Source organism: Felis catus, chromosome A2 (genome assembly GCF_018350175.1).
Source record: "Felis catus isolate Fca126 chromosome A2, F.catus_Fca126_mat1.0, whole genome shotgun sequence".
Classification (NCBI taxonomy): Eukaryota; Metazoa; Chordata; class Mammalia; order Carnivora; family Felidae; genus Felis; species Felis catus.
In genome coordinates, this window is record NC_058369.1 from 105,557,526 (window position 1) to 105,585,263 (window position 27,738).

Sequence of the window (27,738 nt, forward strand, 5' to 3'; positions counted from 1 at the left end):
AATTTGCAAGTAGATATCATAAATGTAGCGTATACAATTTTTTATTATGATTTTTTGCTGTTCATTTTGTCGTTTGTAGATATTACAATTAAATTGCACAAAATGTAGTGTTCTTAAAGAATTTTTAGAGTAAAAAAATTTAGGAATAAGCACAAAAGTTTCCTCTTCCTTTTATCTCTTGCTATACCAGTTTTAAATTTCCCAAGAAGAATGTAATCCAAAAAGCTCTATTGACTTTAATGATCTCAATCTGTCAACACTGGATAAATATTTCATAAAATGTGTATGGATGGAACTCAGGGGATGTGCTATCATTTCATCTAATTTTGAAATAACTCTAAGGTCCTATCAATACCAGAACACTGTACCTGGTTAGAAACTAAGGAAATATTTAAAAAGAGATTCTTAGTGAGGTATGCATGAATTATTGAGATGTTTTCTCTGTTCTCTTTCCTGCAGTAGAATTTTGTGTTCAAAAAAGTCACTAAGTCCATCTTTATTCTGTGTGGTATTTCTTCTTCCTAAGTGCTTCTGTAGCTCTCACATTTTCTCTAATTTTACACTCTCAATAACTGTTTTCTAGTCCAAAGCTGAAGATGTAATAAATACAGTAACAATCACAGTGTAACATCAGCAATACCAAAGAACTATATAATATCTACACAGAAATTGTTAGACCTGTATTTATTTTTATTTAATATTTATTTTAGAGGAAAATTCTTAAATCATATAAATAATAACAGCCCATATTTTTTATATTGATCATTTCAGTTTTTTCTAAAAAATCTACTTGTCTTTTTAAAAATGTTCACGGTCTCTGTAGAAAATTTTTAAATCTTATTAGTAATGAACAAGCCACACTCTTAAAAATCTCATGACAGCCTTAACTTTAGAATGCAGTACACAATTAACAAAGTGAGAATTATAAGGATAGTTTTGGTTTCCATTTGGAAATGTGGGGACTCAGCTCCTCAAATACTAATAGTTCTACAAGCCCATCTCACTTATTCATGACGTGAATGATGTGCTAAGCTTTCTAGCAAACTTCCAACAAAACTTTTCCCTCATAAAAAAGTACATATAAAATATTCACTTAAATTTACATATCCATTTATTTGAATCCCAATAGGATTCAAATAAGTGAGACAGCATATAATAGGATTTAATAGGATATAATACCTGGATTTCAAATACTATAGGAGAATGTGTCAAGTTATAAAGGACACATAATGATACAGTATAAAAAAAAAACTTTTCTAGTTTTATTTGTACATAAAAGGTAACCTGTACTAGATTGTTTTCTAGTTTAACACAATGGCCAGGATTCTTTAAGATTCATAATTGGTAGACAAAAAATTTGTTAAGAAACTAGATAAATCACTGTATTTTTAAGAGATGAATAGGCTTAATGCCTGAAAACAGGGACTTCATAATATTTGAGTTTATAATTAAAAAACCTTTGGTATATTGCCCTATGGGAATTTCAAATATTTGTAAATTTTTGAAAATCTGCTAGCTTCCCTAAAGCTTCTGATATTCAAAATAGAACTGTGAGTTCTGCAACAACACAAAAGGCTGAAAAACAAGGTCAGAGAGTGTCTAGTTTGCTAAATCTCTTTACCTTGCCCTGCTTTGTATGTCAACAGGCAAACTGAATGCTTCTTGTAAAGAATACAAATAGATTGAAAGTAAAAGTATGGGCAATATCATGCAAACAGCAACCACAAGAAAACTAGATTGTCTGTATTAATATCAGACAAAAAAAATCTTTAAAAATATTACCAGAAATAAGGAGGGGCATTTTGTAATGATGAAAGGTTCAATCCATGTGGAAGATATTCAATTACGAATACACACACACACACACACACACACACGCACACACACCCCTAATAAGAGAGCGTGAAAATATATCAAGTTAAACCTGATAGAAATGGGAAAAAATACATACTTCAACAGTAGTAGTTGGGGACTTCAATATTCCGCTTTCAATATGAATATAAAACTGGGCAGAAGATAACAAAGAAATAGAGCTAGAGCTGTACTATAAACCAACTTGACCTAAAAGACATCTATAGGACATACCTGTCAAAACCAGCAAATATAAGTTCTTCTGAAGTACATATGGAACATTGTCCTGGATGGACAATAAACTACACCACAAGATAAACCTCAATAAATTAAAAAAAAAACCACACAAGTCATGCAAAATATGTTCTCTGACCATAATGGAATGAAATTGTGAAACAGCAAAAATAAATTTAATTAGCTTACAAATACGTGTAAATTAAACAACCCAGATAATTGATGACTCAAAAAAGAAATTAAGAAGGAAATGACAAAATACACTGAAAAGATTAAAACAGATACAGTATATTTATGCGATGCTGTCAAAGTAGTACTTAGAGGGAAATTTATAGACATATATCCTTACATTAGATAAGAATAACATCTCAATGTAATAAACTAACCATGTACCTTAAGACACTGGAAAAAGAAGAGCATACTACATCTAAAGGAAGCAGAATGAAGGAAATTTTAAAGATTAGAGAGGAAATTAATGAAATTGAGAATAGAAAAACAATGGAGAAAGTCAATGATATCAAAAGCTGGTTCTCTGAAAAAAATCAACACAACTGGCATATCTCTAACTAGACTGAGAACAAAAAGACTCAGTTACCAGAATTTGAAATGAAGTAAGAGACAGCACTACAGATCTTATTAAGGAATATTATTACAGACAGGTATATGTCAATAAATTAGGTAACTTAGATGAGATTGGAAAGTTCCTAAAAAGACACAAACACCAAAACTTACTCAAGAGAAATAAGCAATCCAAATAGATTTGTATCATGTAGAATACTGAGTAAAAAAAAAAAAAAATACAACACAACACACACAATAAAGACCAGATTCAGATGGCATCAATGCTGCATTCTACCAAACATTTAAGGAATAAACCATTTCTTCAGAAACACTTCTAAATAATATATAAGGATGGATTACTAGGGGCACCTGGGTGGCTCAGTCAGTTGAGCATCCAAGTCTTGATTTCGGCTCAAGTCATGATCACAGGGTCGTGGGACTGAGCCCCGAATCCTGTTCCATGCTGAGTGTGGAGTCTACTTAGGATTCTCTCTCTCTCTCTCTCTCTCTCTCTCTCTTTCTCTCTCTCTCTCTTTCCCTCTCACCCTCTGCCTCTCTCCCCTGCTTGCACTCTCTCTATCTCTATATATAATAAAGTTCAAAAAATTAAAAAAAAATTAAAAGGATGGAACACTTCCAGACTCATTCTAGAGCCCAGTATTACTGACACCAAAACCAGAAAAAAGGTATCACAAGAAAAGAAGACTCCAGACCTATGTATCTTTTGAATATGGATGCAAATGTCCCCAGCAAAATATTGGCAACATGAATCTAGAAATTAGACAAAGAATTATAAACCATGACCAAGTGGAATTTCAACCAGGTGTGCAAGGTTGATTTAACATCCAAAAACTAATCAACATAATATTCCATATTGATATAATAAAAAAATAAAAATCCATAAGTGATTTTCAATATCCAGAAAAACTCATTTGAGATAAATCTAACACTCTTTATATGTGTGTGTGTGTGTGTGTGTATACACACATACATAAAAAGACTAGGAGTAGAATGTAACTTCTCCACCTGATAAAGACAATCTACAAAAAACCCTACAGGTTACATCATACTTGAAGAAATACTGGATGCTTTCTCATAAGATCAGGAATGCCTGCTCTCACTGCTTCTATTCAACATGGTATTTCAGGTTCTAACTCTGACAACTAGGAAAGATAAATAAACAAAAGGAATCCAGATTGAAAAAGAAGAAGTAAAACTATCTCTATTCACATATGACATGATTTTTTATGTAAAAATTCCTAACAAACCCACACATACAAAAATTATAATGAACACATTTAGAAAGATTTCAGGATACAAAATCAAGATACAAAATTTAATTATACTCCTACACATGTGCAAAGAATAGACTGAAAATGCAATTTAAAAAATGATTTGAGGGTGCCTGGGTGGCTCACTCAGTTAAGCATCTGACTCCTGATTTTGGCTCAGGTCATGATCTCACAGTTTGTGAGATTGAGCCCTACATTGGGCCCCACTTTGGGCTCTGTGCTGACAGTGTGGAGCCTGCTTGGGATTCTCTCTCTCCCTCTCTATCTGTCCCTTCCCCTCTCACGTGCATGCATGTTCTCATTCTCTCAAAATAAATAAACTTTAAAATAATGATTTCACTTACATAGCTTCAAAAGAACAAATTACTTTGGGATAAATTTAATAAAAAAGTGTAAATTTAAATATCACAAAACATTGTTGAAATAAATTAGAAATCTATGTAAATGGAAATAGATCCACATTCTTAGATCATAAGATTTAATGTTGTTAAGATTGCAATCTGCCCCAAATTAACAAGAAGGTTCATCCTATCAGAATCCCTATCAGAATACCATGTGACTCCTTTGTAGAAATTGGCAAACTAATTCGAAATTCATTTGGAATTCCAAGGGACCCAGAATAGCTAAACCATTTCTTAAAAAAGAAAGACAAAATAGGAGGAATTATATTTTCCTATTTTATAATTTACTACAAAACATCAGCAATCAAAATAGCATCATGGTGACTAAGGATAAGTATAGATCGGGTGCCTGGGTGGCCCAGTCCATTGAGCATCTGACCTCAGCTCAGGTCATGACCTCACGTTCTGTGGGTTCAAGCCCCGTGTCAGGCTCTGTGCTGACAGCTCAGAACCTGGAGCCTGCACCAGATTCTGTGTCTCCCTCTCTCTCTGCTCCTCCCCTGCTCATGCTCTGACTCTCTCTCTCTCAAAAATAAATAAACATTAAAAAAAAAAAAGGATAAGCACAGATCAGTGAATAATACGGAGAGTCCAGAAATAAACCCATGTATGTATCTATGGTTTTCAACTGATTTTCAGCCTAGGTGCTAAGGTCATTTCATGGGAAATAACAGTCTTTTTCAACAAATGGTGCTGGGAAAATTGGATATTCACATGTAAAATAATAACCTTGGACCCTTATGTTGTGCCATATATAAAAATTAACTCAAAATGTATAATCAAAGACCTAAATACAAGATATAAACCTATAAAACTCTTAGAAAAAACATTGGGGTAAATCTCCATGACTTTAGATTTGGCAATAGATTCCAAGAAATAACAACAAAAAACAAGCAACAAAAGAAATGATAGATAAATTGGATTTCATTAAAATTAAAAACTCCCATGCTTCAAAGACATCATCAAGAAAGTGAAAAGACAAGTCAGAGAATGGGGAAAAATTGCAAATCACATATCTAGTAAGATAATTGTATTTATAATACATAAGTAACTCATACAACTCACCGGCAAAGCATCTGAGTAGTATTTCTTCAAAGAAGACATACTGGTACCAATAAACACATGAAAAAATGCTTGCCATCATTAGCCACCAGGAAAACACAAATCAAACCACAAAGAAATGTCACTTCATACGAAATAAGATGGCTAAAATCAAAATCTCAATGTCAACTGGGATGTGGATGCATTAGAACCCTCACACACTTCTATGAGACTATAAAACATGCAGCCACTTTGGAACTAGCTGTTCCTCAAAAGGTTAAACAGAATTACTCCATGATCCAGTAATTCCAGTAATAAACATGCTTCTAGGTATATCCATGCCTAAGAGAAATGAAAACAGGTGTGCACCCAAAAGCTTGTACCAGGATGTTCACAGTAGCATTACATATAATGGCCCAAAGGTGGGGGTGCCCAGGTGGCTCAGTCAGTTAAGCCACCGACTCTCGATTTTGGCTCAGGTCACGATCTCACAGTTCGAGAGTTTGAGTCCCCCTAGTCAGGCTCTATGTTGATGATGCAGAGCCTGCTTGGGATTCTCTCTCTCCCTCTCTCTCTCTCTGCTCCCCCCCCCCCACAAAATAAATAAATAAAAACTTAAAAACGTGGCCCAAAGGTGTAAACACCCCAAATGTTCATCAACTGATGAATGTACAATGTAAATACTTAGAGTGGAAAATTACTCCACCATAAAAAGAGATGAAGTACTAAATACAGTACAATATGGGAAGAAGCGGCAAGATGGCGGCTTAGGAGGACGCTGGGCTCACCGCGCGTCCTGCTGATCACTTAGATTCCACCTACACCTGCCTAAATAACCCAGAAAACCGCCAGAGGATTAGCAGAACGGAGTCGCCGGAGCCAAACGCAGACGAGAGGCCCACGGAAGAGGGTAGGAAGGGCTGCGAGGCGGTGCGCGCTCCACGGACTGGCGGGAGGGAGCCGGGGCGGAGGGGCGGCTCGCCGGCCAAGCAGAGCCCCCGAGTCTGGCTGGCAAAAGCGGAGGGGCCTGACGGACTGTGTTCCCACAACAAGCGCGACTTAGCGTCTGGGAGGTCATAAGTTAACAGCTCTGCTCGGAAAGCGGGAAGGCTGGAGGACAAAGGGAGGGAGAGCTGCTGAGCCCCCTGACAACAGAGCTCAGCTTGGTGGGGAACAAAGGCGCTCGCCAGCGCCATCTCCCCCGCCCACCCCCCAGCCAAAATCCCAAAGAGAACCAGTTCCTGCCAGGGAACTTGCTCGCTCTGCGCAAACACTCAACTCTGTGCTTCTGCGGAGCCAAACCTCCGGCAGCGGATCTGACTCCCTCCCGCTGCCACAGGGCCCCTCCTGAAGAGGATCACCTAAGGAGAAGCGATCTAAGCCTGCCCCTCCTGCCCCCGTGCACCTTGCCTACCCACCCCAGCTAATACGCCAGATCCCCAGCATCACAAGCCTGGCAGTGTGCAAGTAGCCCAGACGGGCCACACCACCCCACAGTGAATCCCGCCCCTAGGAGAGGGGAAGAGAAGGCACACACCAGTCTGACCGTGGCCCCAGCGGTGGGCTGGGGGCAGACATCAGGTCTGACTGCGGCCCCGCCCACCAACTCCAGTTATACACCACAACACAGGGGAAGTGCCCTGCAGGTCCTCACCACGCCAGGGACTATCCAAAATGACCAAGCGGAAGAATTCCCCTCAGAAGAATCTCCAGGAAATAACAACAGCTAATGAACTGATCAAAAAGGATTTAAATAATATAACAGAAAGTGAATTTAGAATAATAGTCATAAAATTAATCGCTGGGCTTGAAAACAGTATACAGGACAGCAGAGAATCTCTTGCTACAGAGATCAAGGGACTAAGGAACAGTCACGAGGAGCTGAAAAACGCTTTAAACGAAATGCATAACAAAATGGAAACCACCACAGCTCGGCTTGAAGAGGCAGAGGAGAGAATAGGTGAACTAGAGGATAAAGTTATGGAAAAAGAGGAAGCTGAGAAAAAGAGAGATAAAAAAATCCAGGAGTATGAGGGGAAAATTAGAGAACTAAGTGATACACTAAAAAGAAATAATATACGCATAATTGGTATCCCAGAGGAGGAAGAGAGAGGGAAAGGTGCTGAAGGGGTACTTGAAGAAATAATAGCTGAGAACTTCCCTGAACTGGGGAAGGAAAAAGGCATTGAAATCCAAGAGGCACAGAGAACTCCCTTCAGACGTAACTTGAATCGATCTTCTGCACGACATATCATAGTGAAACTGGCAAAATACAAGGATAAAGAGAAAATTCTGAAAGCAGCAAGGGGTAAACGTGCCCTCACATATAAAGGGAGACCTATAAGACTCGTGACTGATCTCTCTTTTGAAACTTGGCAAGCCAGAAAGAATTGGCACGAGATTTTCAGGGTGCTAGACAGAAAAAATATGCAGCCGAGAATCCTTTACCCAGCAAGTCTGTCATTTAGAATAGAAGGAGAGATAAAGGTTTTCCCAAACAAACAAAAACTGAAGGAATTTGTCACCACTAAACCAGCCCTACAAGAGATCCTAAGGGGGACCCTGTGAGACAAAGTCCCAGAGACATCACTACAAGCATAAAACATACAGACATCACAATGACTCTCAACCCGTATCTTTCTATAATAACACTGAATGTAAATGGATTAAATGCACCAACCAAAAGACATAGGGTATCAGAATGGATAAAAAAACAAGACCCATCTATTTGCTGTCTACAAGAGACTCATTTTAGACCTGAGGACACCTTTAGATTGAGAGTGAGGGGATGGAGAACTATTTATCATGCGACTGGAAGCCAAAAGAAAGCTGGAGTAGCCATACTTATATCAGACAAACTAGACTTTAAATTAAAGGCTGTAACAAGAGATGAAGAAGGACATTATATAATAGTTACAGGGTCTATCCATCAGGAAGAGCTAACAATTATAAATGTCTATGCGCCGAATACCGGAGCCCCCAAATATATAAAACAATTACTCATAAACATAAGCAACCTTATTGATAAGAATGTGGTAATTGCAGGGGACTTTAACACCCCACTTACAGAAATGGACAGATCATCTAGACACACGGTCAATAAAGAAACAAGGGCCCTGAATGAGACATTGGATCAGATGGACTTGACAGATATATTTAGAACGCTGCATCCCAAAGCAACAGAATATACTTTCTTCTCGAGTGCACATGGAACATTCTCCAAGATAGATCATATACTGGGTCACAAAACAGCCCTTCATAAGTTTACAAGAATTGAAATTATACCATGCATACTTTCAGACCACAATGCTATGAAGCTTGAAATCAACCACAGGAAAAAGTCTGGAAAACCTCCAAAGGCATGGAGGTTAAAGAACACCCTACTAACGAATGAGTGGGTCAACCAGGCAATTAGAGAAGAAATTAAAAAATATATGGAAACAAACGAAAATGAAAATACAACAATCCAAACGCTTTGGGACGCAGCGAAGGCAGTCCTGAGAGGAAAATACATTGCAATCCAGGCCTATCTCAAGAAACAAGAAAAATCCCAAATACAAAATCTAACAGCACACCTAAAGGAACTAGAAGCAGAACAGCAAAGGCAGCCTAAACCCAGCAGAAGAAGAGAAATCATAAAGATCAGAGCAGAAATAAACAATATAGAATCTAAAAAAACTGTAGAGCAGATCAACGAAACCAAGAGTTGGTTTTTTGAAAAAATAAACAAAATTGACAAACCTCTAGCCAGGCTTCTCAAAAAGAAAAGGGAAATGACCCAAATAGACAAAATCATGAATGAAAATGGAATTATTACAACCAATCCCTCAGAGATACAAACAATTATCAGGGAATACTATGAAAAATTATATGCCAACAAATTGGACAACCTGGAAGAAATGGACAAATTCCTGAACACCCACACTCTTCCAAAATTCAATCAGGAGGAAATAGAAAGCTTGAACAGACCCATAACCAGCGAAGAAATTGAATCGGTTATCAAAAATCTCCCAACAAATAAGAGTCCAGGACCAGATGGCTTCCCAGGGGAGTTCTACCAGACGTTTAAAGCAGAGATAATACCTATCCTTCTCAAGCTATTCCAAGAAATAGAAAGGGAAGGAAAACTTCCAGACTCATTCTATGAAGCCAGTATTACTTTGATTCCTAAACCAGACAGAGACCCAGTAAAAAAAGAGAACTACAGGCCAATATCCCTGATGAATATGGATGCAAAAATTCTCAATAAGATACTAGCAAATCGAATTCAACGGCATATAAAAAGAATTATTCACCATGATCAAGTGGGATTCATTCCTGGGATGCAGGGCTGGTTCAACATTCGCAAATCAATCAACGTGATACATCACATTAACAAAAAAAAAGAGAAGAACCATATGATCCTGTCAATCGATGCAGAAAAGGCCTTTGACAAAATCCAGCACCCTTTCTTAATAAAAACCCTTGAGAAAGTCGGGATAGAAGGAACATACTTAAAGATCATAAAAGCCATTTATGAAAAGCCCACAGCTAACATCATCCTCAACGGGGAAAAACTGAGAGCTTTTTCCCTGAGATCAGGAACACGACAAGGATGCCCACTCTCACCGCTGCTGTTTAACATAGTGCTGGAAGTTCTAGCATCAGCAATCAGACAACAAAAGGAAATCAAAGGCATCAAAATTGGCAAAGACGAAGTCAAGCTTTCGCTTTTTGCAGATGACATGATATTATACATGGAAAATCCGATAGACTCCACCAAAAGTCTACTAGAACTGATACATGAATTCAGCAAAGTTGCAGGATACAAAATCAATGTACAGAAATCAGTTGCATTCTTATACACTAACAATGAAGCAACAGAAAGACAAATAAAGAAACTGATCCCATTCACAATTGCACCAAGAAGCATAAAATACCTAGGAATAAATCTAACCAAAGATGTAAAGGATCTGTATGCTGAAAACTATAGAAAGCTTATGAAGGAAATTGAAGAAGATTTAAAGAAATGGAAAGACATTCCCTGCTCATGGATTGGAAAAATAAATATTGTCAAAATGTCAATACTACCCAAAGCTATCTACACATTCAATGCAATCCCAATCAAAATTGCACCAGCATTCTTCTCGAAACTAGAACAAGCAATCCTAAAATTCATATGGAACCACAAAAGGCCCAGAATAGCCAAAGGAATTTTGAAGAAGAAGACCAAAGCAGGAGGCATCACAATCCCAGACTTTAGCCTCTACTACAAAGCTGTCATCATCAAGACAGCGTGGTATTGGCACAGTAACAGACACATAGACCAATGGAATAGAATAGAAACCCCAGAACTAGACCCACAAACGTATGGCCAACTCATCTTTGACAAAGCAGGACAGAACATCCAATGGAAAAAAGACAGCCTCTTTAACAAATGGTGCTGGGAGAACTGGACAGCAACATGCAGAAGGTTGAAACTAGACCACTTTCTCACACCATTCACAAAAATAAACTCAAAATGGATAAAGGACCTGAATGTGAGACAGGAAACCATCAAAACCTTAGAGGAGAAAGCAGGAAAAGACCTCTCTGACCTCAGCCGTAGCAATCTCTTACTCGACACATCCCCAAAGGCAAGGGAATTAAAAGCAAAAGTGAATTACTGGGACCTTATGAAGATAAAAAGCTTCTGCACAGCAAAGGAAACAACCAACAAAACTAAAAGGCAACCAACGGAATGGGAAAAGATATTTGCAAATGACATATCGGACAAAGGGCTAGTATCCAAAATCTATAAAGAGCTCACCAAACTCCACACCCGAAAAACAAATAACCCAGTGAAGAAATGGGCAGAAAACATGAATAGACACTTCTCTAAAGAAGACATCCGGATGGCCAACAGGCACATGAAAAGATGTTCAGCGTCGCTCCTTATCAGGGAAATACAAATCAAAACCACACTCAGGTATCACCTCACGCCAGTCAGAGTGGCCAAAATGAACAAATCAGGAGACTCTAGATGCTGGAGAGGATGTGGAGAAACGGGAACCCTCTTGCACTGTTGGTGGGAATGCAAATTGGTGCAGCCGCTCTGGAAAGCAGTGTGGAGGTTCCTCAGAAAATTAAAAATAGACCTACCCTATGACCCAGCAATAGCACTGCTAGGAATTTATCCAAGGGATACAGGAGTACTGATGCATAGGGCCACTTGTACCCCAATGTTCATAGCAGCACTCTCAACAATAGCCAAATTATGGAAAGAGCCTAAATGTCCATCAACTGATGAATGGATAAAGAAATTGTGGTTTATATACACAATGGAATATTACGTGGCAATGAGAAAAAATGAAATATGGCCTTTTGTAGCAACGTGGATGGAACTGGAGAGTGTGATGCTAAGTGAAATAAGCCATACAGAGAAAGACAGATACCATATGGTTTCACTCTTATGTGGACCCTGAGAAATTAACAGGAACCCATGGGGGAGGGGAAGGAAAAAAAAAAAAAAAACAGGTTAGAGTGGGAGAGAGCCAAAGCATAAGAGACTCTTAAAAACTGAGAACAAACTGGGGGTTGATGGGGGGTGGGAGGGAGGAGAGGGTGGGTGATGGGTATTGAGGAGGGCACCTTTTGGGATGAGCACTGGGTGTTGTATGGAAACTAATTTGTCAATAAATTTCATATAAAAAAAAATAAATAAATAAATGCTTGCGCCCTTAAAAAAAAAAAAAATAAAAAAAAAAAATAAATACAGTACAATATGAATGAACCTTGAAAACATAAAGCTAGGTGAAAATAGTCAGTCACAAAAGGCAGGCTGCTGTATGATTCCACTTATTAAAATGTCCAGGATAGGCAGATCCATAGAACAGAAAGTAGATCAGAGATTGCCTATGGTTGCAAAGGTGAGACGGTAATGGAGGGAAGAGGGGACAGAAAGCTGGAGTACAGTATCTCTTTTTCAGATGATAAAAATGTCCTATAACTGACGGCAGTGGTTGCACATATCTGTGAATATACTAAAAAGCAGACCACTGCATACTGCAGTAACTGCTGCACTCTGTAAATGAGTGACTTATATGGTACAATAAACTGTATTTCAATAAAGCTGTTTGAAAAAAATAATATTTTCTATTCCTCTCTCCTTCCATCTTTATTAGATATAAAAAACTTATCAACTTTACCAACATATGAACTTAGAACTTGGTAAGGGTTAATATTTGCCCTCAGTAGGGAAATTATAAAGCTATTATATAAAGGCAACAAGGGGTTTTGTGCTGTATGGCAAACATTGAAGCAGATACTCTCTATAAATATTAGTCATTTTTCTGGAAATATTTTATCTAACTATAATAAATGCATATTTAATGCTTTTTATGTTTAACAGTTCTTCATGAAAATCTAGTGAATCTGAAAGCAAACGAAAGAAGGTACAGACTAATGACACCTTGTTAAAGTATCATTTCAGGAAATAATATATTGGGTTTTAATATTCTTTTTAAAATTTTACATGGGAAAGTGCTTTCTCTCCCCCCTCCTCTTTTTACAAAGCAAATTCACCTTAGTAACATACATTGAGATCAACAAGATGATAAGACTAAATTATACCCTAAGCAATTACAAATGTATTTTTTTTCAAGGGGCAGATATACACAGATCAGATTTCTGAAAACATATAAGGAAATTTACAATATAATAAGTCACTTTCATTTAATATTCCCAACTATCCGCCCACAAAAAGCAATCAGGAAGACCTAACTAATGTTTTAACTTCCCTGTATTCTAAACTGTCCTCTTTTTAATGGATTAAAGATGCAGGAGTGGTGCTATTTTCTTCGTAGAGATCTCTTCTACAGCAGCAAGAGGGATTGTAACAGATATACTAAAATATCATACACAGAACTTAACGTATTGATTTATTGTAGAGATAAAATGTTCATCAATTACTTATTTCCAGCGGTGGGGTGGGAGTGCAGTAGATGTCCAGCAGTTTGGAACTTAACTCTTTGCGGGTAATTCGGCTCCACTTGCCAATAGGATGCTGGCAAATCCAGCAAAAGTTTCTTACAGTAGACACCTTAAAGAGCAGGATATCAGCAGGAAACAGAACCGACGAACACTAACAGGACTGAGGGTCCTAGAGCGGGAGAAGAGGAGGCGACAAACTCCTGAGCACGAAGAAATCACACAGAGCCGAAGGGCTGCAAACGGACCAAAGAGGGCAGAAGGGCAGGGCAGAGGTCGGTGAGGGTCAAGTATCAGATGCGGCCATAGGATGCACAAGGACGCTCCAGTGTCATCCAGGAAGTCAGCCCCCTTCTCCCTAAGGTCCGAGTGGCGCCCCAGCGCTCCCTTCCGCCTGAACCCTACCTCGCCAACCTTGTCCCGGGGCCAGGAGCATAAGCGCCAGCGCCAGAGCCCAGACTCGGCCAAGCATCGCTGCCGCCGCACTTGGGGTCCCAGGCGTCGCAGGGCCCGGGCCGTGGGTGTAAGCAGGCTGCGGACACCTCAGCCCTCCTATCACAGAACTTTCTCAATCCGTTCCTGCTCAGTCTTCAGGGACGCTGCATGTCCCCGCTTGGGGGAATCAGCTGTCCTTTCCTGGGACACAAGCGAGAGTCTTCCGCGCAGCCCCTCGGCGGCGACTCTCCTCCCACAGAAGCCCCGCCCGTCCATCGGAAAGCCACGCCCACCTTTTCCCGGGGAGACCAGGTCCTGCAGGGTCCAGGCTGTAGCACACCCACCACCTTGGATCTCAAAGGCAGTCGTACATCCAGGGCAAGCTCACGGGATATAGCTTGGCACCTCGAGTCTCACTGTCTTAACAACGCTTTAAGAAAAACTGATAATCCTAGAAATTGTTCAGATGGATCTCCAATAAAAGCAGCTTTGTGAGGTTCTGTTGGAAGGGGCAGTGCCCGTGGTTATCCCTGTAGATGGATTCTTAACCTCGCAATTGCGGGTGCTGGTTTGCCCCGAGAGGAGCATATGCTTCTCAGAAATTGCTCCTGTCACCTCAGGCCTCATTGATGAAGGATGGGAGGAGGGAGTGGAGATTAATGGCACAACACTGGTAGCTCTCTTCCTCTGCTTTTAAGACAGTTGTGAGAAGTGGGAGGGAGGACATGGAGACTTTCAAACATGTGGAGTTAGCCATTGTAATTGCTGGTGATCCCCAAATTTTTTTCAGGTGCTCAGTGGTGACCCAGTGACTCAGGATATGGTCAACATATGGTCCCATGATTCCCAAGGTTGCCTTGTGGATGGTGTCCAATGTGAAGTTATCTTCACATGCCTGGTTGGTTCTGCAGAGGGAGCAGGCCCCCACCTTTAAAAAAAGGAACAACTGATATTTTTAGGTAGGCTCCACACGCAGTACTCACAATGCTGAGCTCAAGACCCCAGCTGAGATCAACTGGACACTTAAATGACTGAGATACTCAGGCACCCTGATTCTGCATCCTTCTATGTCATTAAATGAAACCTCACTTTCCTAGGTTTTCTTTGGAAGTCTCCTTTCTCTCAAGAACCTTATCTATCACCTGGCACTTTGTCTTCAGAGCTGGTATTTGAGAGGAAAGAAGACACTGGATAACAGAAGGTAGTTCCAAGGTCCTGATGGGCTCCAGGATTCAGGCCACAGTACCACCTATAGATCTGGAGGACTGAGGCTTGGATGAGGCATGGTGGTAAAGGCAGAAGATGTCCAAATGCATAAAGAAGTTATTTTAAAAATAGTTTATATTTTTTTTTATTTGAAAGAGAAATTACAATTAAAAATTTTTAACTTTGTTTCCAAAGTGTAAGTATTAACTCATTTTGGGAGAAAAAACATCTTTGTTATGCAACGTGTAGCCCCCTTTTACATGCAATGAAGACATCCAATGTAAAACAAAAATGAAATACAACTTTTTGGTGGGGTTGGACAGATGATTTTCATCTTTGGGCCTAATTATGGAAGAATAAGGTGAGCAGAATGAAAACCCTGAGATATTTTTTTTAAATTTTTTTTCCACATTTTTATTTATTTTTGGGACAGAGAGAGACAAAGCATGAATGGGGGAGGGTCAGAGAGAGAGGGAGACACAGAATCGGAAACAGGCTCCAGGCTCTGAGCCATCAGCCCAGAGCCTGACGTGGGGCTTGAACTCACGGACCGCGAGATTGTGACCTGGCTGAAGTCGGACGCTTAACCGACTGCGCCACCCAGGCGCCCCAACCCTGAGATATTTTTAACGTATGTCTTTTTGCTTCAGCTTATAAAGCCCTAATAAAACTGAAACAGAAAAGTAAACATCAACTGTCTCAGACTATTTGTGAAATAACCAGGAATAAAGTAAAGGCTATAATCAAGATTTAATTACAATAGGCTTTTTATAATTTATTTTTGTCCAGCAATATGTGCAGAAATACAACCAACTTTTATACTTTCTTGGAGGACATTACTTACCTAATTTCCAACAAACCCTGATTACACAATTTAAAGTACAGTGGGTCCTATTTTTCCCTTCAGGTTTTGACTTATGAATACTATTTGATGAGTTTACAATAGGCTTGTTAACAAAGAACCAATTTTCCTTGATGTATGTGAGTTAAAATGGGAACAAAAGTGCTCTTAAAATGTTTTTCAAATCTCAATGGAACATTTACTTGAACTGGTGTGGTTCTGGAAAAATATACCAAATAATAATTAGTTATAAGATTGTGGAAAAAACTAAAAGGTAATAAAAATAATGTTTTCATATGTATCTGGCGAAGTACATCAAAACTGGTATAAGATTCAAATATTTTTAACTTTATTTTTGAAAAGGAGAAAAAAAACAATGGATATATGGTACCCTTACTGTAAATATCGATGGCGCTAGTAAAATGCAATAGATATCACCAAGAGACAGAAATAATACAGAATGTCCGAGGAAAGATGAAATGAAGCCAAGGGTTAATAAGTACAATATAACCAGAATGAAGAAAAAAGCCCACCAACAGAAACTTTCAAATGATGATTTTTTTTTTTAAAGAAAATAACTCTGCTCTTGTCAGGTTCTTTTGCAAAATGATGATGGGCTTGTCTGGGTAAAACCCCCCAAATTCAGGGGGCAGAAAGACACAGCTATTAAGTGCACAAACCTTAGGGTCAGGACACCTGGATTGTAATCCTAGATCTGCTACCTATTTACTGGCTGTGTAACTTGGACATCACACTTAATCTCTTTTAACCTCATTTTTCTGTACAGTGGGAATGATGATAATAATACCTACTCCACAGAGTTTAAGAAACTAAAGTGTATATATGTGTGAGGAATGGTCTGGAGGATGAGTCTGAAGAGAAAGCACTTAGATTCTGGCACAGAGTAACTAAAATGAATGTACATTATAATTTATGGTTAATAAAACAAAGGTGCAATACCACATAATTATACTTTTTCTTATATCTTGTTATTATATAAAGGTGCATAGTTTCTCAGTGTTACCTTATGCCAGTGTACAGGATAATTTGGAGTAAACTTACTGAAAATACACATTTATAGCTCGTATGAATTCCTTGGCCAGTATGTATTTTACTAAATAAAAGAGTCTGGCTCTTTCCCAGATACATCTATCTATCTATCTATCTATCTATCTATCTATCTATCTATCTAGCCAGGGAGAGGGTTAACAGGAAATAGCATCAGGGGGAGATAATGGCATCCCAAATCAATACTTGAGCTTCATAAATTAGTATCTTGGCTTTGGCTCTCAGTTTATATTCAGGAAGTTATTGCTCCCAAAGAGACACACCAAATGGAACAGACATTTTGCTCCCAGCAACAGCAAATCCTTTCTTAATGAGGAATGAACTAGAGACTTGAAACAGTAAAGAAAATTTATTGAGAACATCCATTAACTGTGAATTTTATAATGTTTATTATGGCACGCCTCTAGGGAATAAGGTGGAAAGGCTGGGAGAGGGGAGCTGACTGCCTGGCATGAATACTGGTTATAAGAATCAATCTTTTCACGTCTATGTTTGAAGCAGCATTACTCATAACAGCTAAAACACGGATGAAATCCAAGTATCCACTGATGGATGAATGGTAAGCAATGTATGGAATATGAATACAATGGAATATTATTCACTTTTAAAAAGGAAAGAGGGGCGCCTGGGTGGCGCAGTCGGTTAAGCGTCCGACTTCAGCCAGGTCAGGATCTTGCGGTCCGTGAGTTCGAGCCCCGCGTTGGGCTCTGGGCTGATGGCTCAGAGCCTGGAGCCTGTTTCCGATTCTGTGTCTCCCTCTCTCTCTGCCCCTCCCCCATTCATGCTCTGTCTCTGTCCCAAAAATAAATAAACGTTGAAAACAAAATTAAAAAAAAATAAATAAATAAAAAGGAAAGAAATTCTGATACAATATAAACATGGATGAACTCTGAAGACATTATGCTAAGAGAAATAAACCAGTTAAAAGGATAAATACTGTATGATTCCACATATGTGAAGTACCCAGAGCAGTGAAGTTCATAGAGACAGAAAACAGAATGGTGGTTCCCAAGGGCTGAGGGCGGGGGCAGGGGCAATGGGGAGTTACTATTTAACGATTACAGAGTTTCAATTTGGAAAGATAAACTTCTAGAGATGGACAGTTATACCTGTTGCACAATACTGTGAATGTACTTATGCTACTGAACTGTATATTTAAAAATAGTTAAAATGACAACTTTATGTTATATATATTTTGCCACAATAGGGAAAATTAAATAAAATGAATGAATCTTTCACCCATCAGCCAGAAAGCAAGCCCTTTATTTAAACAGATCTCAACATTACCAGCTCCAAGGACATTTCTTGAAATGTTCCGTAGAGTAGAAATGGCTTAAACTGTGATTAAGTTTACAGAACATAAACTCACAGAGGTTAACAAATTGATTACACGTCAATCAGTCATGCAAAACCACATAAATTGAGACATGGTAGCATAAGATTTACCAGCTAAGCAGTTTTCCTATCTTGTTGATCAGTAAACAGAATTCAGAGAAATTACTTTTCAAAGATTTCTTTCATTTTTATGAAATGAAAGCAACTTTTATGAATAGCTATTTTAATAAAGAAATTAACTTATTTCAACATAATATGTTCCATAATGTGATGTACAAAATGAAATTGGAATACTAAAGTTCCTTTGAAGGGAGTTGGAAAAGGTGTATATTATCCCTTTCAATAGCCATTCATATACATAAGTAATAGTTTGGATCAGAAGTATATATTATAAAATGCCTTTATAACCGAAATGTCTGCCTAGTAAACGTCATGATTATACTTGAATGTTATTTAGATTCTTCTATAAGACTTAAATAAAATGTTGTAGCAGGTGGGCAAGCTATGTAACATTTCTATTTTTGTTTATATGATTTATGATTACCATCCCTTTCTAAATCATGAAGCATTTTGAGCCTCACAATTATAACTTGTAACATGTAATTAAATTCTGTAACTACAGAGGAAACATTTGATAATATTGGAGAAGGAATTTCATTATTTAGGAAATGGATAGTTTGATTTATGAACAAAATCTAATAAATGTCAGTAAATTTAGTTTTTGCCCAACTGTCCCACTGACCCTAATCCAATCTGAAATAAGCCAGGATTTTATAAAATACAAAATGATTTTTTTTTACCATAGCTCTATTGAGATGTACTTTACATAATATTCACCTGTTTTTACTGTATAAAACATAACCGCACAACATCACCACAGTCTAATTTCTGAACATTTCCATAGCTCTAAAGATAGACCTCATCTCAACTTGTGGTTGTTCTCCATTCAAACCTCAAATTTTAAGCAACAACAAATCTCCTTTCTGTTTCTATACATTTGCCTTTTTTTGGGACATTCTATAAAAATGGAGAATATGTGTACTTTTGTAACTGGGTTCTTTCACTTTTTGAGATTATCTTTGTTGTAGTTTTATCAGCACTTTATTCCTTTTTATTGACAAATGATATTCCATTGTATGGATACAGTCTATTTTGGGTAGCCATCAATTGACATTTTGGGTTGTTTCCACTTTTTGGTCATTGCAAAAAATGCTGCCATGAACACTTGAGTGTAAGTCTGTGTGGGTACCTATATGCTCACTATTTTAGATGGAGTTGTAGGAATGGAATTGCTGGGTCATATGATTAATCTATGTTTCCTTTTAAAGAAATTTCCATATTGTTCTCCAGACAAGCTTGTTTTAAGAGTGAAAGCAAATTTGTAATCACATGTGTGTTCTCAGCTTATATATGTTTTTCTCCAAAATAAAAATCCCTCAGAGATTGATCAAAAAATTAAGTCTCTTGGCTTTTTACATAACTTAGTTTTGAAACTTTACTGGTAAAATTGTTATAATACCTTAAGTCATGATTTAAAAAACAAAACCAATTACTTAAAAAAAATGTCAAAGCATTTTATTTGATATTAGATGGGGTAAAGTAAAACCTCGTAAAGATTTATTCATATAAAATTGGGATAAGTTTTGAAGTCAATCTCCGAAAGGTTCTCAGGTTCTTATATTGCCAATATTTCTAAAAATTTTAGCAGTTTTTTTCATGAGTGATTTGTTTATCAGCAACCCTTTGAGATTTCAATTAGACTGAAATTTAGATTTTAATTTCAATTAGAATGCTGAAAATGTTAGAAGAAAAAAATTAAGTTTCTGGATTTCCTGACATTTTAGGTACTGGGAAATTAAATCTTATGCATACATATGAATTCTCATGACATGGGAAAAAAGAACAAATGTTATTATATTAGACCAAATTTGATTCAAAATTGGGATCTGATACTTTCTTTTTTTAATTTTTCTAAAATTTATTTATTGAGAGAGAGAGAGAGAAAGCATGAGAGAGGGGCAGAAAGAGAGGGAGAGAGAGAAAAATCTGAAGCAGGCTCTGCACTGTGAGCATGGAGCCTGACATGGGGCTCAAACCCACGAACAGTGAGATCATGACCCGAGCTGAAACCAAAAGTCAGATACTTAACCGACTGAGCCACCCAGGTGCCCCAAGATCTGATACTTTAAAAGCTGTAGGGCTTTGGGCAAGTTTTTTGATAGCTCATAAAATGTATTTCTTGATTTGTGAAGTGAGGCTCATAACCCCAAGACTTCCTAGACAGAGAGGGCTCCAATAATTTCTAATTGACGGCTACATTCGCCCCACAACTTCCTAATGTTTTGCATTTGGTGACTTGGTTGCAGCTGATTGGACCAGTGATCCCTGCTTAAGGGACCTGGCATCACAAGTCTGTCCAGTGAAAATCTCCATGTCACTGCCAATTCTCTGAACCCATCATGTCCACACCTTTAGAGAACTGAAATTCTCGACATGAGAAGTCAGCTACCAGGACTCCATTGCTCAGAGAGCTAGTGTATTGTACTGAGAAGGCAGAACAAGGTGAGGCATGGTGAATACCTCAGATTCTGGGATGAGAATGCCTCATTTGGAAAACTGTCTTGCCAATTCCGATCTAGGCAAGTCTGGATAAGATACTTATCTTTTCCTCTGTTTCTTTATCTATAAAATGGACTCAATAATAAGAGTATTTGCCTAATAAAGTTATTCTGTGGATTAAACCAAACAATATATGAGGAATGTTAGCACATAAGGGGTATTGAACATGCTCTACAAATGGCTGAGGCTCTTGTTATTGTCAATATTGTCATTTCTCATGTAGTCTATCAATGCAACCCCATTACCTTAGCACATCTAGTCACTGCAGCCTGAAGAAGATAAAATTACAGGAAATTGTCAGGGAACTTAGAGACTGCCTATGGCCTTCATAAATCCTCACTCTCTCCATCCGATTTTGCTCCTATGCTACATTTTTATAATTTAGTCGAGACAAAACCTCTAGTAAATTTTTCTGAGCTTGAAGGTTGGGCAAGAGTCCCTTTCCTACCATATGCTCCTGTGACTACTTTGTTACAGTGATGCCTGGATTTAAATGTGACGTTAAGCGTGTTACTTAAACTATCTGGAAAATGGAAATAATATTGTTGTGTTTATCACTGTGATGGTATAAACATTAAATAAATTGCAAGTACATATTTACATATAATATTTAGCATAATTCCTGTCAAATACTAAATAATTGACAGAGCTACTCTGTGTATATTTCTAGGTTATTTATAAGCATGATTACTGAAATATCCTATTCAGTATTTTGTGATGGAGTAAATGTGCCAATCGGAATATGAAATCTAAGTGGAGAGGGACACTGTCTTGGCCATCACTTAATGTTAGCAAACTTTTGTAATGACTTAGTCCCAATTGACCTGGAACCACTCTGCTCTATGGGTGCTGCCAAGATTTTGCCTAGATTTGGCACACTTTTTCTGTAAAGGGACAGATAGTAAATATTTTCAGACAATATGGTCTCTGTTGACACTACTTTCCCATCACTGTAGAGTGAGAACAGTCATAGATGATACGTAAATTGTCGGGTATGGCTGTGTTACAGTAAAACTTTATCCCCCAAAACACACTGCAATCAGATTTGAGCTGATTGCAGATAGTTCACAGATCGCTCACAGTTAGAAGATTGTATGTATTGTTATCTACTCACCTTGCACATAGTGAATTTCTTTCTTCCTTAATTTTTAAGTATATGATCTTGCTTTTTGTTTTCTTGGAGCATTTTAAGCCTACCTTAGAATTTCTATATTTTCTTACTTTATACTAATAAAGATAGTAAAAAAAAAAGATATTCTAGTTATATCTGAATAAAAGTTACCTATTTTAGAACTGGAAAAGTCATCAAGATCAATGATTTTTAAGCTTATTTTAAGACAATTTGTCAAAAAAAAAAGTATGTATCAAAGGCTTTGATTAAAGATGGAATGGAAGTCTTGAAGCCCTACCCAGAAGCTCTCCAAGGACAGTTTGGGAAACATGGCTTGAAGTCAGGGTACACACCCAGAATTCCACAGAGGCAGAGCAGGAGAGATAAATACGTGACAGTGGTTCAGTGCAAGACAAGTGGGGGAGGCAGGAGTAGGGCATGAAGTATGCACTGATTAAAGAAGCAACAGCTGCTAATACCAGCTGATTGTTGTACTAACAGAATTTGGATCTGTTTTGCTGGATAAACTCTTTTTTCTAAAAAGTCAAATTTTTTTTTGCTCAGGATCAAGGTTCTCATTTTATGGGTAAGAATATGGAAGATCTGAAATCATGACTCAGGTAAAGCTGGCATATATTCTTTGACTTCAGTGTCCAAATGCATTTTTCACTAACACTTTGTGATTTGGGAAGAGAACTGGGCTGATCATGTAGTGGGTAAGAGCAGACTTTGCAGCTGGGCAGATTTGTTCTAGAAAGCCCAGCTCTGGATCCTATGATATCTCATTCTTCATTTGTAACATAAAGGGATAAGTGCATACTTCCCAGGGTCATAGTGAGGCTTAAATGGGATAGTGAGTACAAAGCACTGAGTCCCATTTCTGGCATACAGGAAGCACTTGATTAACGGTGCTAGTATTAAAATTTAGAAGGTAGTGAAATTTTTGATGAGTTAGTGTGAAAATATAGGTCTAATTCATTGGTTAAGTGTAACTATTCCCATATACGCATTTTTATCTTTCTGAGTCAATAGACTAAATGTCTCTAAAAATTATTACACAATCAGAATTGCTTAGTTATGTTAATTTTCTTTTTTTTAAAAGCTTCTCGCATTAAAAGTTTTTAATGTTTTTTTTATTTTTGAGAAAGAAAGAGACAGAGCATGACTGGGTGAGGGGAAGAGAGAGAGGGAGACACAGATTCTGAAGCAGGTTCCAGTCTCTGAGCTGTCAGCACAGAGCTGGATGCAGGGCTTGACCCTATGAACCACGAGATCATGACCTGAACCGAATTTGGACACTTAACTGACTGAGCCACCCAGGCTCCCCTAGCTACATTAGTTTTTAATAAAGAAAGCAACTACAACAAGGTGAGTGCTTTTGGGAGTTCCCAAAGGCGGATGGAAAGAGACTCCAGGCCTCCACATATGTAACATTGACAATTCACGTGCAACCAAAGTGGTTCAGGGGAACTTATCTGTCAAGTGTCAGTGAAAAATGAACTATCTCAGTTTCATGTTTAATGTTGTAATGCTTAATCTAGATGAGAAAGGGACTACACCTCAAAATAAGCAGACACATGACTATATTTCACCACAAAAGGAGACTGAAAAGAACTGTCATGTTGAGGGAACATATGGCTTCTTGTAAATTATGTCATGTTGAACAATGGTTTTAATGAGAGACTTCCAATAAAATAAATGCCTTTGAAAAGACCTCTTTCTTCCCCTTTAACTACCAAAGAAAATCCCCAGTCTTGCTTCAGGGAACTGAATTTCCTGTTTGTTATTTCTTAGAGCTACAAGCTGTTTTTATGGAATGGCAATTCCAACTTCAGGCAGTAATGAAAAAGGCCTATACCACCAAAGCACTGTAATAAAAGGATTTTGTGGATGAGAGAGGACATTATCTGAATTAAATAAAGGTTTCAAAAAACAAATCACCATGTTCATGTTTCATTTCCTAAAATCAAGTATATAGCTCACCATTAGAAGCAGGATATAAAACAAGAAGACCCCCAGGAGTCCTTGGCAGAACATTCTCTTTTTATGGTACTCTTTAAACCTAATTATTTAAACAGTGATCAGCTCGCTTAAATAAATTATCATGACCTATTCGTAATGATAATCACTCGAAACAATAGAACAGAGTAAGTATCAAACCAACAGCACAGTTGTGTTTTATAATCTAGTTCTATGAAAAATTCCTAAGAAATCAAAATGGTAATATTTATTACATTTTTCATTTAAATAAATTCTTACATTGGCTGTGATTTCTTGGGTACTGTAGCAGAAACGGATATGAATAATACCTGGGCCACTTAAAAAGAGTGATAAAGCTGTGCCCATCAAGTAGCAGGTCTGGAAACAAATGACACTGTGATGTTGTTAAGTAAGGAAGGATTTAATGGAGGAACTGGATGCTCCTGAAATCATTTCAAAGGCTGAGAAAAAGACTCCAGTCTGGGTCCCAGGAATCTGGCAGCACAAAGATCTGCCCTGATAAGGTGGCTTGTACCTCTGCCATTGTCAGAAATGTGAGTAATCACGAGGATACCTTGGAAATACCAACTTTAAGGACCCATTGCCTTCTAAACAAAGGAGCACAAACACTCCTCCAAATAGCCAAAATGTTGACAAATGGAAAATGGAACTCTGACCACTAGGCTCACTATAATGCCCCTAAACACTCAAGAAACTGAAGATGGGGCGCCAGAATTAAGCACTGCTACAGAAAAGCTGTTTGGGAGGTCCTTTGAAGGTAAAACTGTTTTTGAGACATGATGTTTTCCCCAGGGTTGGCTCAGTGCCTGAGACATCACAGGCAATACAAACACGCCTAATTAAATTAGTTCTAGCAAAACTATTAATTGTATTGATGTGGAATGGAAGGTCAAGATTCTTAGTGGACAAAATTATACAGCAGGCTCATGAGAAAAATTCAGAATAAGCCTCAAACCTGGGCTCCAGTGCTCAGAGCAGCCTGTTGAGAGGTTGAGAGGTCTGGCTTCAGATGCGTGACTACCTACCTACATACACACTAAACTTGCTTTGTCTTCTCAGTTAAGTTGTCCCCTTCAAATACTTAATAGAAAATCTTCATTTATGTATGTGATCTTTGCAAACTGGCATTGTTTCTAGGCCCTGTTAGGCCTAGAAAATATTCAATAATTGAATATATTTTCAAGAATCTGTTATTTTTTTTAAGTTACAGTATAGTCACTTCCAAACCACACTTTCTGAGCTTGAGACCATTCAGAATACAGATTTTTTTTTTTTTTTACTGACTAGTCATGTAAAATTTCAATTATAGTTTAAGTAAGTGGCAAATCAATAAATTAAATTAAAATATAATACTTGGAATGTCTAATTCTAGAGAGTTTAATTAGAGCTAGACTGCACATGAATATATGAAAAATGATTTAAGTGTATATAAAACTATGATCTTCATTGTGGATATGAAGCAACATTTTTTAAAGTCAGCCCTCTAAAATAACCTAAAAATGTGTTCTGGATAGTTAAATATACTAAAATTATAAGGGAAATTCTTCAAAAGAATGGAGAGTGACTCTACTCATGAACTTGTGTTATGTAATTATACAGAATTACTTATAAATATATTATGAAGTAATAATCTTAAAAACAAAGGAGAAATAATATTAAATACATAAGAGAATTTGAGAAGCAAGAAGTAGGACATTTCAAATATTTGGGGAAATAGTTTTTAAGCTTATTTAAGATGAAGAGTAATTTATTCAAGGTTAATTGCTTGTGACAATGACTATGGTTGAAGGAGGTGTGGGAGTTCTGGAGTCCTACCCACTACCTATGCAGAGAGCAGTTTGGAAAACATGACATAAGGGCAGGATAGATACTCAGATATCAACACAGGCAGTGAACGAAATGTAAATGGGCGACTTCTGTTCAGTGCAAGGTAATGAAAAGTGGTAGGAATTAGGAAGTCAAAAGTGCATTACCAATTTAAAGGGAGCAGCGCATCCCAACCGGCTGTTGCACTGAGGGAATGTGGCCCTATTTTGCAAGATGGCTTGTTTTTTTAAGAAAAACTAAAAATATTTTCTTTTTACTCTTTTCTTTTTGTTATTTATAGTATTTTAATTTTTGACCTGCAATTAATTTTAAAAATTAGACACAACAAAGAACAGCTTTTGAGTCAGCTGCCAGTTAGCAATTTGTACTCAAGAGGGTATAGATAACAGAATGGAGAGTCAGAAATCTTCATGACTTGGGGCCCCTGGGCGGCTCAGTTGGTTGAGTGTCTGACTCTTGATCTCAGCTCAGGTCATGATCTCGCAGTTCATGACACTGAGCTCTGCATCAGGCTCTGTGCTGACAGCATGGAGCCTGCTTGGGATTTTTTTCTGTCTCCCTCTCTCTCTCTCTCTCCTCCCTCCTCTCTGCCTCTTCCCAATTCACTCACTCTCAGTCTCTAAATAAATAAACAAACAAACAAACAAACATTAAAAAAAGTTAAATCTTCTTGACTTGAGGAAGTCTGGCATATAGTCCTATGACCTCAGGATCCAAATGATAGTTCAAGAACACATTATTTTTTATGAGAAGAGGTTTGAACTAATCCTGCAGCAGTTAAGAGCATGGATTTTGTAACTGGACAGAACTTTCCACAATTCCAGCTCTGGATTCTATTGTGCCTCAGTTTGCCTATTTCTAACATAATGTTTATAAATGCGTACTTCACAGGGCTGTGGTGACGACGAAATGGGATAGTAAGTGGAGAGCATTATCCCCACCCCTGTATACAGTAGTCACTTGATAAACTGAGCTATTACTAAATTCTAGATAGAAATAAAAAATTGAGTGTGAGTCAGTGAGAAAAAAGAAACTACAGATCTAATCAGCTTCACTGGGTAAGCATGAACAGAAATATACCTGTTTTTCCCTTGGGTCTAAAGGATACATTTCTCCAGAACTTACTGCATAGATCAGAAATATATGATCATGTATTCTTTTGCAATAAAACAAACACCTACCCATAGGTTTATGTGGATCTTTCTAAAAAGAGATGGGATGAGACTACAGTTCACCACACAGATAACACTGAACATTCAAGTACACAAAAGTCATACGTGAGAACCCATCTAGCAGGTAACAAATGACATTGAATGTCTCAGCTTCACTCTTCCTATTCACACCTGTTTAATGCAGAGCAAGAGGAAACTGCAGTTCAAAATGAGCAAGCAAATGAATGTAATACTCTACAAGAGTATTAAAAAAATATTGAGGAAACATGGTACTTATTATAAATAATATCATTGAACAGGGCTTTAATTATACATTTTCAATGAAATGAAGCATTTGAATAGACCTCTTTCTTCCCCTTTAACTACCAAAGAAAACTCCCAGAACTCCATAAAGGCACTAATACATAGGCTGACTATATGTCTTATATTAACTAGTGTTAGTTTTTATTTATTATATTATATTAAGTACTATTAGTTCATATTAATTGAATGTTCCATGTTCCATTATAGTACATTATTTCATATTAATTTTTGAAAATTATCATCAAATACATTAAAAATACAATGTATGATCTATTCTGTATGCTGAATTTTACATGAAGACTTTCTGGAAAGGAACCTTGTGTTTTGGGGGTTTTATTTTAGATTTTATTTTTAAGTAATCTCTACACCCAATGTGGGCTTGAACTCACAACCCTGAGATCAAGAGTCACAAACTCTTCCAACTGAGCCAGCCAGGCACCCCAAGAACCTTATATTTTATCAAAATTTTTTTACAAGAGTCTAAAATAGAGTA

At 37.6% G+C, this 27,738-nt stretch overlaps 1 protein-coding gene across 6 annotated transcripts in view; it reads right to left on the minus strand.

Annotated features, from left to right (window-relative positions):
- VWDE (von Willebrand factor D and EGF domains) overlaps positions 1 to 27,738 on the minus strand; it is a 111,554-nt gene that overhangs the window by 70,098 nt on the left and 13,718 nt on the right. For 3 of the 6 annotated variants that reach the window (XM_023250402.2, XM_023250401.2, XM_023250399.2), the window contains exon 1: positions 13,733 to 15,089. The exons of 1 other annotated variant lie outside the window; for it this stretch is intronic. In XM_023250402.2, the coding sequence (XP_023106170.2) occupies positions 13,733 to 13,799 (67 nt within the window). In that variant the 5' untranslated portion in view covers positions 13,800 to 15,089. Of the gene's footprint in view, positions 1 to 13,732; positions 15,092 to 27,738 lie in introns of those variants that run through there. 2 more of the 6 variants (XM_045052428.1, XM_045052429.1) reach the window with 1 other exon arrangement.